The sequence below is a fragment of the Manis pentadactyla genome, chromosome 2 (assembly GCF_030020395.1).
Source record: "Manis pentadactyla isolate mManPen7 chromosome 2, mManPen7.hap1, whole genome shotgun sequence".
Lineage (NCBI taxonomy): Eukaryota > Metazoa > Chordata > Mammalia > Pholidota > Manidae > Manis > Manis pentadactyla.
The window spans coordinates 182,457,441-182,476,924 of NC_080020.1; the positions used below are offsets into that span (position 1 = coordinate 182,457,441).

At 36.5% G+C, this 19,484-nt stretch overlaps 1 protein-coding gene across 5 annotated transcripts in view; it reads left to right on the forward strand.

Annotated features, from left to right (window-relative positions):
- Positions 1 to 19,484, forward strand: part of WDPCP (WD repeat containing planar cell polarity effector) — a 429,599-nt gene that overhangs the window by 101,259 nt on the left and 308,856 nt on the right. For all 5 annotated transcript variants that reach the window (XM_036890364.2, XM_036890366.2, XM_036890367.2 and 2 more), the window contains exon 7: positions 18,962 to 19,076. In XM_036890364.2, coding sequence (XP_036746259.2) covers positions 18,962 to 19,076 — 115 coding nt within the window. The remainder of the gene's footprint in view (positions 1 to 18,961; positions 19,077 to 19,484) is intronic.

The window sequence follows — 19,484 nt, forward strand, 5'->3', positions numbered from 1 at the left end:
AGATTTCTGATTCTTTGAGAAAAAAATAACTCCCATTCTATTAAATAGTGATTTTTTTTTTTTGGTTTCTATTACATGGACTTGAAAACAATTCCAACTTAGAACTGTTTAGAAATGTTTTGAAATTTAAAAATATTTAGAACTAGAAGAAACTACTAAGATTGAAAATGGTTACATTTGAGAGTGGGATGAGAGGCTACGGTGGGATAAGGCAGTAAACAGCAGTTTTAATTCCAGATATTCTTTGACATTTTAACAATTTATACTTGTATTTCTTTAATTGCAATCTTTTTAAAACATGCCCAGAGTACTTCTGAGAAGCAGATGTCAAGATGGTACTAGGAAGGGATTTATGGGGGAGATGTGAAAGATACAGAGAAAGGGAGCAGAAGTAGTTGGGGAGAGCCTTTTGACTCTGATGCTGGTCTGAACCCTGGGAAAGGAGAAGGAAGGGAAGAGGATCGGGTATAAAGGGCTTCAGGCTGCAGCGCCTGAGAAAGTTTCCACCAGGCCAAATGCAGAGTCCCTGAGCCAGAGTTGCTTATTAGATAGTCCCCTGTTGTATTAGGATCCTACAATGCTTAGTCATTGGCTAGTAGCCACCTGGGGAAAGTGTGGCCTTTGTCAGTCAGCTATATTCCTGGCTTGCATTCTTCCTGAAGGAGCTCTGAGTGGTGCACATCTGTGACCATCATGCCCACAAAGGGTTATATTGAAAATAAGAATGTGTATCTGTATGCACACACACAGCACTGTACCTGGATAATCTCAGTGAAGTAAGGATATGTGTCTGTATGCATACACACAGCACTGCACCTGAGTAATCTCAGTGAAGTAAGAATGTGTGTCCGTATGCACACACAGCACTGTACCTGGGCCATCCCAATGAAATAAGGATTTGTGTCTATATGCACACACATAGCGTTGTACCTGTGTAATCTCAGTGTTTAGCTAGCCAGTTTTAGTATCATGCCTTAATAATTACTCTTTCTTAGGCAAAACATTCATCCCTTTCCAGGAGAAATGGAAAAAAAATTTATGTTATATCCTGACTAACTCAACCCAAAGTTTGATGACTGATACATTAATTATTTACTCTTAAAAATACAGTAAGATATGAATCCAGTTTTAAAACATGGTTAAGACACAGAAAAATTTGATTTTCTTTATAATAATGTATCTTTGTATCATCAATCAACATTTCTTTCCTCTTCTTTTCATAAATGGTTCTTTCTTCTCTTTTATTAATTGCTTCCATTTTAAAACATTTCTTTAAAGAAACTCATAATTCCCTGCCTCCGCCCTTGGCACTCATGTCTAACAATGTTTTATAAGCTTCAAGGTATTTTGCCCCAAAGGAAGTCAGTTCAGGACTATGAATTTCCTTCATATGTTGGGAGATTATTATAGTTAATAGTAAATATGTGTTAAAAAAGTTTTACTTCCCTGGTTAGCTGATGAGAAGATTTTTCATGCATTATATTTGAATACTTGAACAGAATTTTTATACAAAAACTTAAAACATGACTTATTTCAAATTTAGGTCTTTGTATTAGATGCAGAAGTTGAAATGTGGCAGCTAGAAATGTACACATAAACCAAGCACCTAAGGTTTGGTGTGAGAACCAACAACTTAATATTCATGACATTTGAGAATATTATGTTAAATATATGCCAGTGTAGCTGATAGAGAAAACACATCAGATACTATTACCAAATTGTGTACTCCCTATTTTTTTAAATAAAGTTAAAAAAAACTATTAGATTAGTAGACACCCTATTTAAGTGACTATGAAATGAAAAGTAGTTGTAACTATGCCTCTCATAAAATAATGCAGTGTATGGAATATTTACAGTGGCTCTCCATAGTGAGGTACCTATCATTAGGTAGTCTCCTTAGTCTAAATAGAATACTCGGTTGAATTGTAAGATCCCAGTTGCCACTGCATACCAAGCATGTAAATCTCCATACATCTGTATCCATCTTTCTGCCATAATAGAGAAACAGTCCCTACTCCTATCTAAGGCCAAGCCTCCCACCCAGACCCATAGGTCTCAAACTCTGCACTGATGCACCTTGGGGACTGCAGTGAATTCTCAGAAGTCCTGCAGCGTATCTAAAAATTTCAAGGAAAGCAGCAGACTTGTGTTGACACTACACAAACAAGTAGCTCCAGGTAGTGCAGTGTTTCAACATTAGATCACACTACATTCCTTTCAAGGATGTCATAGTTATATGAAGCTGTTTTTTTAGGGCTTGCTGTGATAAAAACAAGTACCACACAACAGTTAACAAACACCAGGAGTGAGGGTGAAGTGTGTCCCGTCTGATCCTAAGTTTTGAGAAGTTGTGTAATGCCCAGTCTCTATTAGTGCACACATCCTGTTGTAAGTAATTGTGGTTATTTAGGAATTAAAAATCTTTTTCTTTCAATCTCTGTGTCTTGTGTTGTCAAATGGCTGCTAGGTTCCTGGGACAGAAATACTTTCTAAGTTGTTTGAATTTATTTGTTGAACAGAACTGCTGGTTATTTCTTGTGGCCTAGAGGCACCATAAAAAAATTACTGAGACACAAAGGGTGCTGTGAACTGAGAAAATTTGGAAGCCTCTGGCCTAGACTCTGGATCCCATTCCCTCTGGCCTTCTCAGGATGCCACGCTCATGACTGTCACTCTCTTTGTATAGCAGAGTGGTGGAAAGCACAAACTGTTGCATTCTTCTTGGTATCAAATCTTGGCTTATTTATGTGACTTTGGGGAAGTTATTTCACCTATCTGTGCCAGAGTTTATTTAACTATAAAGTGAAGATAAAAAATACCTGACTTATAGGTTTCTTATAAGACTAAGTAAGTTAGTATATGAAATGCTTAGAACAATTTCTAGCACAGACCTGCTTTTTAAGTAGGTAAATTAAACCTTTCCATTAAATGGATCTTTTCAATCAGCTTAAAAATTTTTTTTTAATTAATGATATTTTTATTGTGGTAAAAAACACATAACAAAATTTACTATCTTAACCATTTATAAGTATACACTTCAGTAGTGTTCGTTATATCTATTATGTTGTGAATCAGATATCCAGAACTTACTCATCTTGCAAAACTGAAACTCTATACCCCTTAAACAACTCCCCTTTTTCCCTCACCCACACCCTGAGAGTCACCATTCTACTCTCCGTTTCTATGAGTTTGAGTATATTAGACACCTCATATAAGTGGAAACATGTAGTATTTGTACTTCTGTGACTGGCTTATTTCATTTAGCATAATGTCCTCATGTTTCTTCCATGTTGTAACAAATGACAGGAATTCCCTTTTTTTTGAGGCTGAATAATAATAATAATATAATAATAATTTTGAGGCTGCTGTATACTGCACTTTATCCATTTGTCCATCATCGGATATTTGGGTTGTTTTCTTCCATTGGCTATTATGAATAATGGTACTATGAATATGGGTGTGCAAATTATCTCTTCAGTGCTTTCAGTTCTTTTGGAGTGGGATTTTCAGTGGGATTACTGAATCAGATGCTAATTCTGCTTTTAATTTTTTTGAGGAATCTCTATACTGTTTTTCATAGCGTTGCACCATTTTACAATCTCACCAACAGTGCACTGGAGTTCCAATTCTACGTATTCTCACCATTAACACTTGTTATTTGTTTATTTATTTTTGGATAGTTGCTATCCTGATGGGTGTGAGAGGTTTGATTTGCATTTCTCTTATGATCAGTGATGCTGAACACCTTTTCAAGTGCTTGTTGGCCATTTGTATATATTCTTTGGAGACAGGTCTATTCAAGTCCTTTGCCCGTTTTTTAATCTGGTTATTTGATATTAATCCCTTATCAGATATGTAATTTGCAAATTTTTTCTCCCATTCTACAGACTGCCTTTTTACTCTGTTGATTGTGTCCTTTGATGAACAAAAGTTTTAAATTTTGATCTAGTCACATTTGTCTATATTTGCTTTTGTTGTCTATGCTTTTGGTGTCATATCCAAGAAATCACTGTCAAGTGCAATGTAATGAACATTTTATCCTATGGTTTCTTAGAGGAATTTTATAGTTTGGAATCTAAGTCTAAGTCTTTAATCCATTATGAATTATTTCGTGTATGGTGTAAGATAGGGTCCATCTTCATTCTTTTTGCACATGGCTATCCAGTTTTTCCAGTGCCATTTGTTGAAGAGACTGTCATTTCCTTATTGAATGATTCTTGGCTCTTTTATTGAAGATCATTTGAACATATATATGAGAGTTTATTTCTGAGCTCTCTATTCTGTTCCAGTGGTCTGTAGGGCTGTCTGTATGCCAGTACCACACTGTTTTGATTATTATGGCTTAATAATATGTTTTGAAATCAGAAAATGTGAGTCTTCTAACTTAGTTGTTCTTTTTAAAAATTTTTCTGGCTACTTGGGGTCCCTAGAGAGTTTAATAGCCTCAACTCCTTTCTAGTTAAACAAACATAACACAGGTGCCATCATGTCTAATCCCTTTCCTTCAAAATCAGATTTCTCAAAAAAATGGTCTCTGTTGGAGTCTCCATTTCCTTATTGCTCACCCAGCATTCAACCCAGTTTGGCTGTGCTTTTCTTCTGATGATTATACTGAAAAAGTTTCCACTAAGCAAAAAACTTATGAATTACTAAAATCAAGGCTTTTTTTTAAAAGCAACATCTTAAATACACAAGAGGATTTAACACTCTGAGCACTCTCTTATTCTTGAAATACATTTATCTGTTAATTCCCATGACACTTTGCTCTTCTAGTATTCTTTCTAACTCTTTGGCATTCTTTGCTGCCTTCTTTTTGGGCCTGTGCTCTTTTTTCCTGTCCTTGAATATTGTAATTCCTCAAGGTCCAATTCTAAGCCCTCTCTTCTCTACTCTGAACTCCTAGATTGTTGAATTTATATCCATAGTTTCAGTGGCTTCTCTCTAGAGCTCAGACTTCTCTCCTGTGCTCCAAATCTATAAGCCTAGCTGCCTACTTGATATCTCCTCTTGGGTGCCTTGAAGGCATTTCAAACATAGTACAGGCAACCTTGGAGACATTGTAAGTTCAGCTCCAGACCAACGCAATAGAGCAAATATCACCATGAAGTGAGTCAAATGAAATTTTTGGTTTCCCATTGATATAAAAGTTACGTGTACACTATACTGCAGTGTACTGTACTACAGTCTATTAAGTATACTATACATGTGTACTGTACTACAGTCTGTTAGGTGTGCAATAGCATTATGTCTAAAAAAATGTATATACCTTAATTTAAAAATATTTCATTGCTAAAAAATGCTAACCATCATCTGAGCTTCAAGGAATTGTAATCTTTTTTTTTATTAAGGTATGATTGATATACACTCTTATGAAAGTTTCACATGAAAAAACAATGTGGTTACTACATTTACCCATATTATCAAGTCTCCACCCATACCCCAATACAGTCACTGTCCATCAGTGTAGCAAGATGCCACAGATTCACTATGTGCCTTCTCTGTGCTACACTGTTCTCCCCGTGATCCCCCACACCATGTGTACTAAACATAATACCCCTCAATCCCCTTCTCCCTCCCTCCCCACCCACCCTCCCACATCCCTCCCCTTTGGTAACCATGAGTTCATTCTTGGAGTCTCTGAGTCTTCTGCCATTTTGTTCCTTCAGTTTTGCTTCATTGTTATACTCCACAAATGAGGGAAATCATTTGTCATTTGTCTTTCTCCACCTGGCTTATTTCACTGAGCATAATGTCCTCCAGCTCCATCCATGTTGCAAATGGTAGGATTTGTTTCTTTCTTATGGCTGAATAGTATTCCATTGTATGTATGTATCACATCTTCTTTATCCATTCATCTACTGATGGACACTTAGGTTGCTTCCATATCTTGGCAATTGTAAAAAGTGCTGTGATAAACATAGGGGTGCATATGTCTTTTTGAATTTGAGAAGTTGTATTCTTTGGGTAAATCCAAGGAGTGGGATTCTGGGGTCAAATGGTATTTCTATTTTTAGTTTTTTGAGGAACCTCCATATTGCTTTCCACAATGGTTGAACTAGCTTACATTCCCACCAGCAGTATAGGAGGGTTCCCCTTTCTCCGCATCCTCACCTTTGTTATTCTTAGTCTTTTCTGTGCGGGCCCTACTTACTGGTGTGAAGTGATAATCTCATTGTGGTTTTAATTTGCATTTCACTGATGATTAGTGATGTGGAGCATCTTTTTATGTGTCTCTTGGCCATCTGAATTTCTTCTTTGGAGAAGTATCTGTTCAGCTCCTCTGTCCATTTGTTAATCGGGTTATTTGCTTTTGGGTGTTGAGGCGTGTAAATTCTTTATATATTTTGGATGTTAACCCCTTGTTAGATATGTCATTTACAAATATATTCTCCCATATTGTAGGATGCCTTTTTGTTCTTTGGAAATTGTAATCTTTTTCCTGGCAGAAGATCTTCCTTTAATGTTGATGTCTGCTCAGTGATTAAAGTGGTGGTTGCTAAAGGTTGGGGTGGCTATGGCAATTCCTTAAAATAAAGCAACAGTCAATTTTGCCACATTGGTTGTCTCTTCCTTTCATAAATGATTTCTTTGTAGCATGTGATACGGTTTGGTGTTATTTTACCCATAATAGAACTTCTTTCAAAATTGGAGTCAATCCTCTGAAACCCTGCCACTGCTTTATTAATTAAGTTTATGCAATATTCTAAATCTTTTTTTGTGATTTCAACAATCTTCACAGCATCTGCACCATTTCAAGAAACCACTTTCTTTTACTCATCCATAAGAAGCATCTCCTTACCTATTAAAGTGTTACCCTTGAGATTGCAGCAGTTTAATCACATCTTTAGGCTCCATTTCTAATTCTAGCTCTTTTGCTATTTCCACCACATCTATAGTTACTTCCTGTACTGAAGTCCTGAACCCTCAAAGTCATTCATGAGGGTTGGAATCTTCTTACAAATTCCTGTTAATGTTGATATTTTGACCTCTTCTCTGAGTCATAAATGTTCTTAATGTCATCTAGAATGGTGAATCCTTTCCAGAAAGTTTTCAATTAACTTTCCCCAGATCCCTCAGGGGAATCACTATCTGTGGCAGCTATAGCCTTATAAAATGTATTTCTTAAATCATAAGACTTGAAAGTAGAAACGACTCCTTAATCCATAGGCTACAGAATGAATGTTGTGTAGGCAGGCATGAAAACAACATTAATCTCATTGTTATCTTCATTGTAGGCTGACCAGGCGCATTGTTAATGAGCAGTAATATTTTGCAAGAAATCTTTTTTTCTGAGCAGTAGGTCTCAACAGTGGACTTAAAATGATCCATAAACCATGTTGTAAATAGATGTGCCCTCATCCAGGCTTTGTTGTTCTATTTGTCAGCACAGGCAGAGCATATTTAGAATAATTCTTAAGGACCTAGGATTTTGGGTGTGATACATGAACATTAGCTTCAGCATAAAGTCCCTAGCTGCATTAGTCCCTAATAAGAGAATCAGGCTGTCATTTGGATCTTTGAAGCCAGGCATAGACTTCTCCTCCCTAGCTATGAAAGTCTTAGATGGCATGTTCTTCCAATAAGGAGCTGTTTTCTCTACACTGAAAATCTATACTTAGCATAGCCACCCTCACTAACTATCTTAGCCAGATCTTCTGTATAACTTGCTGCAGCATCTACATCAACACTTGCTGCTTCTCCTTGCATTTTGATATTATGGAGTTAGGTTCTTTACATAAACCTCATGAGGCAACTTCTGCTGGCTTCAGACTTTTCTTCTGCAGCTTCCTCACTCCTCTCAGCCTTCACAGAATTAAAGAGAGTTAGGGCCTTGATTTAGATTAGGCTCTGACTTAAGGGAGTGTTGTGGCTGGTTTGATCTTTTATCTAGACTACTAGGACTTTCTCCATATCACAATAATGCTGTTTTGCTTTCTTATCACTTGCATGTTCACTGCAGTAGCCCTTTTAATTTCCTTCAAGAAGTTCTTTGCATTCACAACCTGGCTAACTGGGCAAGAGGCCGAGCTTTTGGCCTGTCTCTGCTTTCATCATGCCTTCCTCACTAAGTGTAATCATTTCAAGCTTTTGATGTAAGGTAAGAGATGTACCACTCTTTCTTTCACTTAAAGGCCATTGTAGGGTTATTAATTGGTATGATTTCAATATTGCCATGTCTCAGGGAATAGGGAGTCCTGAAAAGAGGGAGAAAGATCGGGGAGTGGCTGGTTGGGGAAACAGTCGGAACACACACAACATTTATTAAGTTCCCTGTCTTATACGGGGATGGTTTGTGCACCCCAAAGCAATTACAATAGTAGCATCAAAGATCGGTGATCACAGATTACCATAAAACTATGATAATAATGAAAAAGTTTGAAATATTTTGAGAATTACCAAAGTGTGACTCAGAGACATGAAGTGACCAAATGTTGGAAAAGTGGCAAGAGTAGACTTGGTCAGTTCAGGGTTGCCACAGTTTGTAAAAAAAAATGCATTATCTGTGAAGCTCAGTAAAATGAAGCCCAACAAAACAAAGTATGTCTGTATCTTTAAAATGGAACTCAGAGCCCCTTACCTGTTCCTCCTCTGCCATTCCAATCTCAATGAATGGCTGTGCCTTCCACCCACTTATAGAAATCAGAAACCTGGAAGTCACCTGTTTATCCTTGAAATTATTATTTTCTTTACCAAACTCCCCTTCTCCCCACCTATCCAACTACTCTCTCGCTCTTGTCAATTTTGTCTCCTAAATCCATGTCACATCTACCAGAGGCTGTCCATTCCTTTGCTCATTTAGTCAGAGCCACCTCGCTTCATCTCTCTTCTAGATGACTTCGACACTTTCCAACTGTTCTTCTGTTTCCATTTTGGCTCTCCATGAATCTGTCCTCCACACTGTAGCCAAAATGATTTTTAAAAAGCTAATCTGTCACTCCCGTGCTTACAACCCTTCTACAACTCTAGAGAATAGATAGGAAACTGGAAACTGATTAACTAGGGTAGGGGTAGGGGTTATAAGTGGGAGGGATTATGGGGAAAGGAACAAGACTTCTAATGGTATATCTCTGTATAATTTGGTATTTTCTCTTAGAACTACATGAATGTGTTATCTATTCCAAATAGTAAATTAATAAATTGAATTAAAAAAATCATGCTGTGGCATTATTCTTAAGATAAAGGCTAAATTGAACTAGTTCTAATCTAAGCTTCTTTTTAAACTTCATCTCTTACTATACTCTCTTAATCTCAGTGCCCCAGCCACACCGGGCTTCGTTAATCTGTCATGCTCTATGTGATTTCTCTTGCTTCAGGTCCTTTGCACAAATTGCTTCTAGCTTGCCTAAAATGCTCTTTGCTCCCCCTTTCACTGAGGTAACACATTCTTATCTTTAGATCTCAGATCACCAGTTACCACTTTTTCAGGCAAGCCTTCTCTGACATGCTCTAGCTTCTGTTATGTGCTGTTACAAGAACATGTACGTCTTGGCACTCACTGCAGTTCCAGTTTTATGTTTATTGTAAGACCATCTAATTACTGTCTATCTCATCGATTTGACTAAAAGTTCCAGGAGGGCAGAGACTGTGCTTGTTCTGCTAAACAGCAAAGTTATTAACTATTTAGGAGAAGATGTAAAACTCACTGCTCAATATTTTGTGATAAATTTTTATTTTTGAAGATTTTTGGTTTTTGTTTCTAACTCAAAACAAAGCAGTAGTAGCAATTTAACAGTTCTAATCCTAAGAAATCCCTGCTATGCTTAAACCCACCATAATACTCATTGTTGATAAATTAGGAAGGTATCCCATAGCATATTAAGGGTATGTGTATGTGTGTGTTTTTAAAATAACTCAGTAAGCTGTCAGTCTTCAAGAGAATTCCATTATACACAAAGTTTTCAGGTTTATTGTTTTTGGAATGTCTTCAAAGATTAGTATTTCATTGGCTGTACTTGGGGAAAGGCTGTCTTATATTTATTCTATACTAGTCTGTACTGCAGGGAAGGAGAAGATGTCAAGATGCAGCTGTTGAGTATGGTCCTAGGGAAAGAGAATGGACAAGGAGTTACATTAAAAATGGTAGATCTGAGAGAAACTTCAGGATAATCAACAGCACTCACAGGTGAATTTGAACTCTGGCGGGTAAAGGTGAGCAAGTAAAAATGGTAATCTTAAATGAAAAGAGCTGAAGAAAGGTGGTGATCTTTAGCCCCACTTTTAATATTTAAAAATTTAAAATAATAAAGATGAATGTTCATGACTATAAAGTGGCACAAAGAGCTACATAGTAAAAAGTAAAAGTACCCCTTACCCAAAGCTTATTGCCTCTGCATGGTAACCACAGTCAATAGTTTGGTTGATATCCTTCTCCATGCATTTACAAATACTCATCTGTGTATAGGTGTATTATAGACACATATGTTTTAAAAAGGTGAAATCAATCTATATCTAGTGTTCTGTAACTTAACATGACAATGTATAGCACTGTCAATAACCTGCATCTACCTCTTTATTTTTAGGAGGTACATAAAAACCCATAGTTTGGATGTACCATACTTTACAATTGATAGTGACAAATTTTTTTTTAGTAAATAAAGAAACTGGACATGAGTGAACAATCTGATAAGAGAAAAGAATGTTTAAAATCTTTTTTTAGTAAGTGAAATTGCAGAGAAGAGGGACTCAGTTCAGTTCACTACTTGATCTTTTCAGTAAGGAGCCACTATTGTAGTTCATTTTCAGTATGATTCAGATTTTGACTTCTTAGAAAAACATTTTTTGACATAAAAGCATCTCTTTAAGAGCATAAAAGAAATACATTTGTGGCCAGATATTTTAAGAGATGCTCCTTTATTTTTGAAAAGTTTTATAGAAAAGTAACAATACATAAAAAGTATCATCCATAAATAATACATTAAAAAATCATCCATAATCCCAATTTTAAAAAAATCTGTAAGGTAAGAAGTTAAAGTTCATGCCTCCAACTCCCAATCTACCTTTTTGAGGGCCCTGCTCTCAACAGTTTTGAGCATATTCTTTTTGACATTTTCTTGTGTTTATATAGATAATTTTTATATGCATAATATGTACACCTTCATTTTTCCTAATAAAATGGGATGGTGCTCTTCATCCACACCTGCTTTTTTCCTAATGAATGGGATGGTGCTCTTCATGTAGGTCTACAACTTCTAAAAATTTCCTCCCCACTTCAACAATATATCATGGACTTGGGCAGAAAATTTCTGATTAATTAAACTTAACTATCTTTTATGTTATCTCCATTTATTTTCTTGTACTAACAACATTCACAGTAACCAAACTCATAAATGACTGATTTATTAACTGCCATGACACTTCATTAATTTACAGTGTGAGATATATCTGGCATCATAGACTTTGCTCATTTGCTTGGAGCATTCCCACCTGAGGAATAAATTACTCAAGAGACTAAATTATAGATAAGAAGGCTGATTGGTGAGCTGAGAATTAGAACAAAAGCAAGGAGGTGTTCCTATCTTCCTATCAAGCTGAGGTAACTCTTCAACTTGCCCTGGGCGTCTTTCTGTCTTGACAACTGGCATTAGTCATCAGAGTCATTGCCCTGAATAAGGTTAGAAACAAAGGACAAGGCTTCCTTCAGGGTCCTGCTCTGAACTGTGTACTGCGACCCCTTCATTTAAGATACCTGGCCAGGTCCTCCACTCATTACTCTTTCTTCATGTGAGAAAAGTTTTGATTAGAAGTTGAGAAGCCCCCAAATCAGCTTGATGGAGGTACAGAAAACACCTTTTCCTCCACAGCCACTAATTTACAGGCACTGTCTTCAGGTCAACCTCTGAAAGTGGCTAATATCATATAGGGGTTGTGACATTCAAGAGTCTTCGGACATTGCCAGATGTCTTGGTAGCCAAAATTGCCTCCAGTTCTGAGCCACAGGTCCAGAGGGAGACTGGTTCAGAATGACGAAAGAGTTAAGAGAGAGGAAAACCAGTTGGGATATTGCATGAAAGTCAACTGAGAGTTAAGGATATTAGTTCCTTAGTGGTGGGGGTAAATAAAAAAGGATTTGTCTTTTGTCTTGATCTCTACTTTCCCACTAATTATGAGAACTTTGGTTAGTTGCTTTACCCTCACTGTGAATTAGTATGAGGATTAACCTTCTTACTATTATTTTTTTAACTTGCATACTTATGTGCCAGAGTTGTACTGGCATTTTGTATTTACAAGAGACAATATGTATAAAAGTCCTCTAAATTATAAAATTACAAAAGTAATGTGCTATCTGGGATGTCTTCCTTTTCACTTCTTACACTGCTTTTATCTCTTCAGATCTTAAAAATTGATAAATACAAGATTTACCTTTGTAAAGCTTGTTTTTTCGTGATTTTAACCATGATTATAAATATGTAGGAATGACCACTTTTATTTTATGTAATTATTATATATATATATCAAAGAGCTGAGTTTAAAATTACATTTGGGATTAAAATGTAGAATCGCTCATTTTATAATGAGAATTAGTGAGAAAATGAGATTTCTTAAATTGAAATAGACTTAGCAGGCAAATTTCCAGGCATGTATCTATTCCATGTATTGAGTAACATCACACAAATCTTTGGGAAACCCCATTGTTAACACTTCTCTATCCTGAAAAATACCTGTTTATTTCTGGTCTTTTGTTTCTTATCCTTGGGTCAATTCCCTATGGTGATTCAATTAATTCTTTTTTATCCTTGTCTTAACTACATTCACTTTTGTCTCTCCACTTTAATGGATTAGTCAGGCTTGGTTTCTCTCTATACTAAATAAATGTTTGCTGAATGAAGCAATAAATTACAGAAGACATGTTATCTCTCTTCCAGCAGGTTATCTGCTAAAATGATCAGTGTCTCTACTCTTCATTATAGATTTCCCCAATGTAAAATTGTTTGACTATCTATAGTTCTCAGAATTTCTGTAGAATTTATCACACGGATTGGATTGGGGGAGCAGGGTTGAAGAAGGTGGTATGTACCATCATGATGTAAATTCACTGGGCCTCCAGGGGAGTGGCTCTATAGAATTTTAAATATTTGTTTAACACGGTCCTTTAATTCACTCCAATAGTCCTAATACTTTGTTGCCTCTCTGGATTGTAGTGTTTAGTACCTGCTGTCACCCACATGTCTCCTAATGATTTCATAGTATCAGTCTTGACTGTGTGTCCAGGAAATAACTCTCAAATCATGGATTGAACCTATCACCCATTGTTGATTTTGAATACTGACCCTTCATGCCTTTATTTTCATTTCTCCCCAGATGTGATAATAATCACATGGATTTGAGGGGAGTTTTCTTAACCAATGAGAATATTGAATTCAGTGGAATTATTTGTGATCATGATTATGAAACAGCTTGGTCACAGTTACTGCACCAATTCTTCTTCAATATTTGGACTCAGCATGATGTGTTTGTCTCTTTACAGGTGCTAAACTACTTCTTGTAGGAGGCAGTCATCTATCCTAACCAAAATCTCCACTTCTCTCTGAGATGAGGTCTTTTGCTGTACCCTCTACATGTCCTACCAAAATCTTTCTGCCTTATTCACCATTGCATCCCCATCTGTATACTTGGATTATACAGGAGGTATTCACATATTTTTGACCTATTGAATGAATGAAAGAAACTCAGATTCTTGTGGTTATGTTTTATTTTGATTAATGATATCATCTGGTATAATTTTCTCTTTCTTACCCCAGTGCTATTTCACTTCCAATTAAGTACTAAATCTAAGGTTAAGAGAAACAAATTTGAAGAGCTGTCTGAAAATGATGGGAATTATTTCCCAGTTTTTTAAAGAGAAAGCACACCTCTCTGGTATAAGTTTATTGAAGAAAATGAGAAGGAAAAAATAATAAAGGAAATACACATGGTCAGAGAAGAAATAAGAAGGAAAACACTGCCTGTCTCAGAAGGTGTCAGAGAAAAGGAAAAGTTTCAGTTCCTATTTTGCATTCATTGTCTTCTGCACAAAGAACAACATTAAAACTGGAACTATATCACGAACTCCCTGGGCCTTCTCATTGATTCATCACATGTATCTTGTCAAGCCCAGATCTTCTCTAGAGGTGCCTCCCTTTGCCTCTTTGTCTGCTCCTTTTCATTTTCTGAGCTGCCAAAATTTTCCAGCTCCTTGCAGTTGACTAGGACAATATCTTAGTGCCCTTTTACCTTCTTGTACTGCCAAAACTTACATAGGCCCTTTCCATTTTAGGTGGAGCTACTTTCCTGTCTGGGCTGAAATATTCTTTTTCTGAATTTGAGACTAATTTTTTCATGATTCTAGTTATCCGCATTACCGTATCCAGGAGTATCTTTGACACCAGTACTTGGAAACTATGATTCAACATAGGTTGTTTTATAAAAAGGTGTTACTAGCTTATTAATTTATTTATACCTTCTTATTCCAAAATCTGGTATCAGGGATACTTCTAGGCCACAAGACATTTAGAGATCTGTAATGATGGACATACCTTGATCCTTATAATTACCCAAACTAAATTTCCATGAGGTGGCTATCCTGATCTTTAACATCTCTTTAGGTTGCAGTGCCCCAGAGCTCAGACCTTAGACTTCTTTCTCTCTTTCCATTCTTTTTTTTTTTTCTTTTGCTTAAACAACAGAAATTTATTTTCTCATACTTCTAGAGGCTAGAAGTCCAAGACCCAAGACCAAGCTGCCATTAGGTTGGCTTCTGATGAGGTCTCTCTTCCTCACTTTGTAGACCGCTGTGTTCTTGCTGGGTCATACGGCTTTTCCCCTGTGTGTGGAGAGAGAGCCATTGGGTTACTCTTCCTCTTCTTACAAGGACACAAATCAGATTGGATTAGTGCCCCACCCTAACAACCTGTCCACTCATTTTTAAGGAGATCTCATCCAGTTCCAAGAGTATAACCACTACCTTTACACCATTGCTGACTCCCAAATACGTATTTCCAGTCCCCACTAACTCCAGAATTTCAGACTCATTTCTAATTGTCTACTGGATATCTCTGTTGGTATCTGCGTAGACACCTTAAACTTAACATGTCCTAAACCAAACGTTTGATTCCCCCTAATCTAAATTTGCTTCTCCTCAGGCGTTCCCTATCTCAGGATATCTAGTTGCTCAACCCAAAACCTTTGAGTTTTCCTCTGTATGGCACGTCAAATCCTTGAGCAAATCCTGGTTGATACCCTTTAAAATATATCTGAAATCAGTCTACATGTTATTTCCTCAGCATTGCCATTTTAGTCTAAGGCATTATCTTCTCTCACCTGGACCACCGCAGTAAACTCCTAATGGTTTCCTTGTTTCTACTCTTGCCCTGACTTGCCTTGAAAACATGTTAGATTACAATTCTTGGCTGCTTAAAACCCAATGGCTTCTCAACTAAAAGTTCCAACCTAATCTGGCCTCTGACTGCCTCTCTGATTTCATCCCCTTGAATATCCTTCTCATTCATTCCCTTCCCACTACACTAGTCTAGTTGACTTGTCATCTAGTCACATTCTGACCTCAGAGTTTTTGCATTTGCCTTTTTCTGCCTGAAACTCCCTTTCTCTGAATAATCATATGGCTTGTTCCATCACTTCATTTGAGTGTATACTCAAATTTCGTCTCAGAGAGGGCTTTTTACTTCTTCATTAGTCATCCTGCTTAAAATGGTATCCTTCTAAAACCCTATTCTTACTGTGCTTCATTTTTCTATGTAGTTCTCCTGCTCTCTGACATTACATTAAAGCTATTTGTCTATTGCCTCTGTCCACACTTGAAGGCAAGCTCCCGAGGGGAGGTCAGGCAATCCTGTTTTGTTCACTGCTCTATCTTCAACACCTACAACAAGGCCTGGCTTATCGAAGTACTAAATAGATATTTGTAGAATGGGTGAGTGAATGTATGAAATAAGTGGCTGCATCTACCCTTTGGAGAAATATTCTGAAGGAATGCCCAAGCTCAATGGCAGGATCCATAGTCCTCAATCACTGCTGTTGGCACCATGCATCAATCAGTTATCTCTGATGTATGCACATTTCCCTGTTGCGCCTCGACATTCCCCTTTGGATCCTTTTCCAGCTTAAGTTCCTCCTTTTTCTTTTTCTCACATTTGTACTTGCTATTTCCATTCCACAAAAATGTCCTTTTAGAATTAATTTTATAACATAACAAATGCTCATACATGGAAAAATCTATTTCTATTAGGAGATGAGGGTTAGTTCATGACAATGGTAGTGACAACAGAAAATAAGGAACAAGAAATTTTAGACTTGGACAAATTGAATTCCAAAGTTCTGAAGAAACTTGCAAATACCTTGGAGACAATATCTGTGGAATAACAAATAGGAGAAGTGACAAAAGATTGTACTGATTATAACTCGCCTGGAGTCTGGTGTTCCATGTCTAATACTGAATCTAATCTGGGCACAAAGTTTTTTAGAAGACAAAAGACTGTGTTTAGAGATCGCAAACAGTATAGTGAGAACACCTCATGTGAGTAATGGTTGAATAATAAAGATAGTAATTGCAAACATTTATTGTGTGCCAGGCGTTATTTTAAATACCATTTCTGATATGTTACTTAATCCTCATCCTATGCAATAGATACTATCATATCTCTTTTTCAGATGAGGAAATGAAGTCACAGAGAAGTTAAGTAACTCTCTTAAGGACACACAGCTAATAAGAGATAGAGCAAATGGTGATTCATTCTGATTTCAGAGTCTGTGTTCTGAACTGTTATTGTCTTTTAATATTTAAAAAGAGTGCTACTGAAGAAAAACTGGGGCTACTATAGAGGTTCTTAGAAGGCAGTGTTAGCCTTTACTTCAAGCTCAGCATCATCACCTCTTTCTCAGTACCCCCAGTCTGTATACCCAGTATGTGTTCCTATGATAGGAGCAGTAACAGTACTTTATTACACTTATTTGCTTGTATCTCTACTTCTTTCTATTAATCTATATTTAACCTATTATACGGATTCTATCTGATTCACTTTTGAGCCACTACATGTAGTTTTAGGTGTGGCATATAATCCACCTTCAGTTTTTGTTGAATGAAAACAATAAATGAATGATTTTTAAGTTGATTAGAACTGTCTGGTGGTAGAAGAGGCTTCCTGTAAGGTAATGAGCTCCTGGTCACTGGCAGTATTCAAGCAAGAGCTCAATGCTTGAATTGTGCTTGAAGGGGTGCTGCTGAAGGAACTTCTGTGTCATGTGGAAGTAGAAAGTTTGACCAGGTTTCCTTCTAACTATGAATAATTTTACCTATGATAAGCATATTTTTTCTCCAAATAGCCCCTACTGTGTGCCTGTCATTGTTCTAGACACTGAAGAAACAAAGATAAAAGTAGCCTAGCCAATATCCATAGTAGCTGGTAGTCAGTGGATTATTAAGAGTATAGATGCTTAAGAGTATAGATGTAAAGTTTTAGTAAATACAAATAAATAGAAAAGAACATATTTTAGAGATGTTTTGAATACATGAAGAAGGAAGAAAAAAGCTATTACAAGGGGAAAAACTAGATGTGAAAGACCCTAAAATTGCCCACCTGAGAAGGGAGGATTGAGGGAGTGAAGACCACATGCTATGTTGTTTTGAGGGAATTCACCAAAAGGGAAATACCAGTGTTTGCTAGCAAGGTATATTGTAGGACTGGATGTAATTCATTGGAGATTCACTAATTTGTGAAGTATTTTGAAATTCTTGAAACAAATGTGCCTTCTTTTAGTAGTTCCCAAAACCAACAAAGATAATTAAGTGTCCCCCCCACCCCCTTTAGGGGGTATTGACATGAAATGGACAACCTATTAAGTTACCCTTCAGTTTCTTTTGTGATTCATGTGCCTGGAATCTGTTAAGACAGTGGGCAAGTAGTGGTCTTTCTTTATATTAACCTGGTTCCTAATACTGTTCACCTTTCACACAAGTCCAAATACATCTTGACACAGAATCATCCTCTCGAGCTGAGACATGATGCCTAGGTAGGTGGGGAGTTCCCCTGTTTTGTTTAAAATCATAGTTGTCTTTGAGTTTGGCTAGCATGTTCATGATTAGTTTACTGACAATTGGGTTTTTTTCTTCTTATACCATATGCTATTTCATGATTCATCTGCTTTGAGTCTGTTGCCTTGAAGGTGAAACAATTTCTTCCAATGTTGATATATCATAATCTCATAGATAAGCATACACATATGCGTAGTTCTTGCAGAAGTTTTAAACATTTGGAGATGAATGAATTATGCAGTCACAAATGGAGAGGAGCAGTATAAAATGGTGCTAGCCAATCATCTTTTGTTGGGTGGTTGGTTGAACGCTAATATTGATAAAACCTAGGTACTATATTTCTTTCTCTCTACTTAAGAAATTGTTCCTGGTATGTGTGATTTATTTATGAATTTTGAAATTCAAGATTTTACTTTAATTGCCTTGATTTACATGTTATTTTAATATTTTAGACTGACAAGATTTAAATTCTATATTGTAACATTTGCTGCTTATTTGTAATGGTTGCATCTTTTCTCTATTTAATGTGTTGGAATGACCATTCAAACCTCAAGGAATCCTCTTTTAATTTCTGGTATAATCTTTCAAAATATTTTAATAGAACACATTATATTTCTGAATACAATACAAATCAGTTATTTCTACATGAGTACTTTTTAAGTATTTAGAAGATTAGACTTAAATAAACATGGAGTAAATTTAGTTTCTGAATATAGCTTTAATTAGTGCACTTACTGTATCATATCATATAGCCACCTGTACTTTTTACTCAGAATGTCAGTGATTGTTTTCTGATGAATAAAAACTCTTTATAATTTCATGGTGTAGATGTACATGTAAATATCTATATAAGTTGTATGTTTGGAGAGAGATTTTTTAAAGATTCGAATTCTCAGTATGTCTTCCCCACCCACTTCCCCCTTTACCTGGTTTTAGCTCTTCTTTGGTTCAGGTGTGATGGTGTCCCTAAGCCTTTCTGGACCACAGCTGGAGAAAGTTGTGATTGACAGAAGCCTGGCGGGGAAGCTCATCTCAGACACCATCAGTGATGGTAATTACTCCCAAGTGTAAACCAATTGCCTACATTAACAGTGGGGCAGGTGAAATACTGTGTCAACAGGTAGACTAATTATGACGACTGGGGACTTGAAAACACAAGTAATTGCTTTTAATGGCAAAGTTACAACCCCTGGGACCAATACAAGGTTTAACTGATATTTAATATCCAAGTTTTGTGAAGTCTTAGGCTCATATTCTGAGTATTTTCACTCTTTCCTTAAAAACGTGAAAATATTTTCAAAATAGTTTTTTTTGGTGTGTTCTTTCAAAATGAGTCCCCTGTTGTTGATATTTCAAATATTTTTTCAATTTGAAATGAAGTTTGAGTAAATAACCCAAAAGTGTTAACACAGCCACCGGTTAAAAAAAAATCTATGCTTTGGCGCCTAGAAAGATTCTT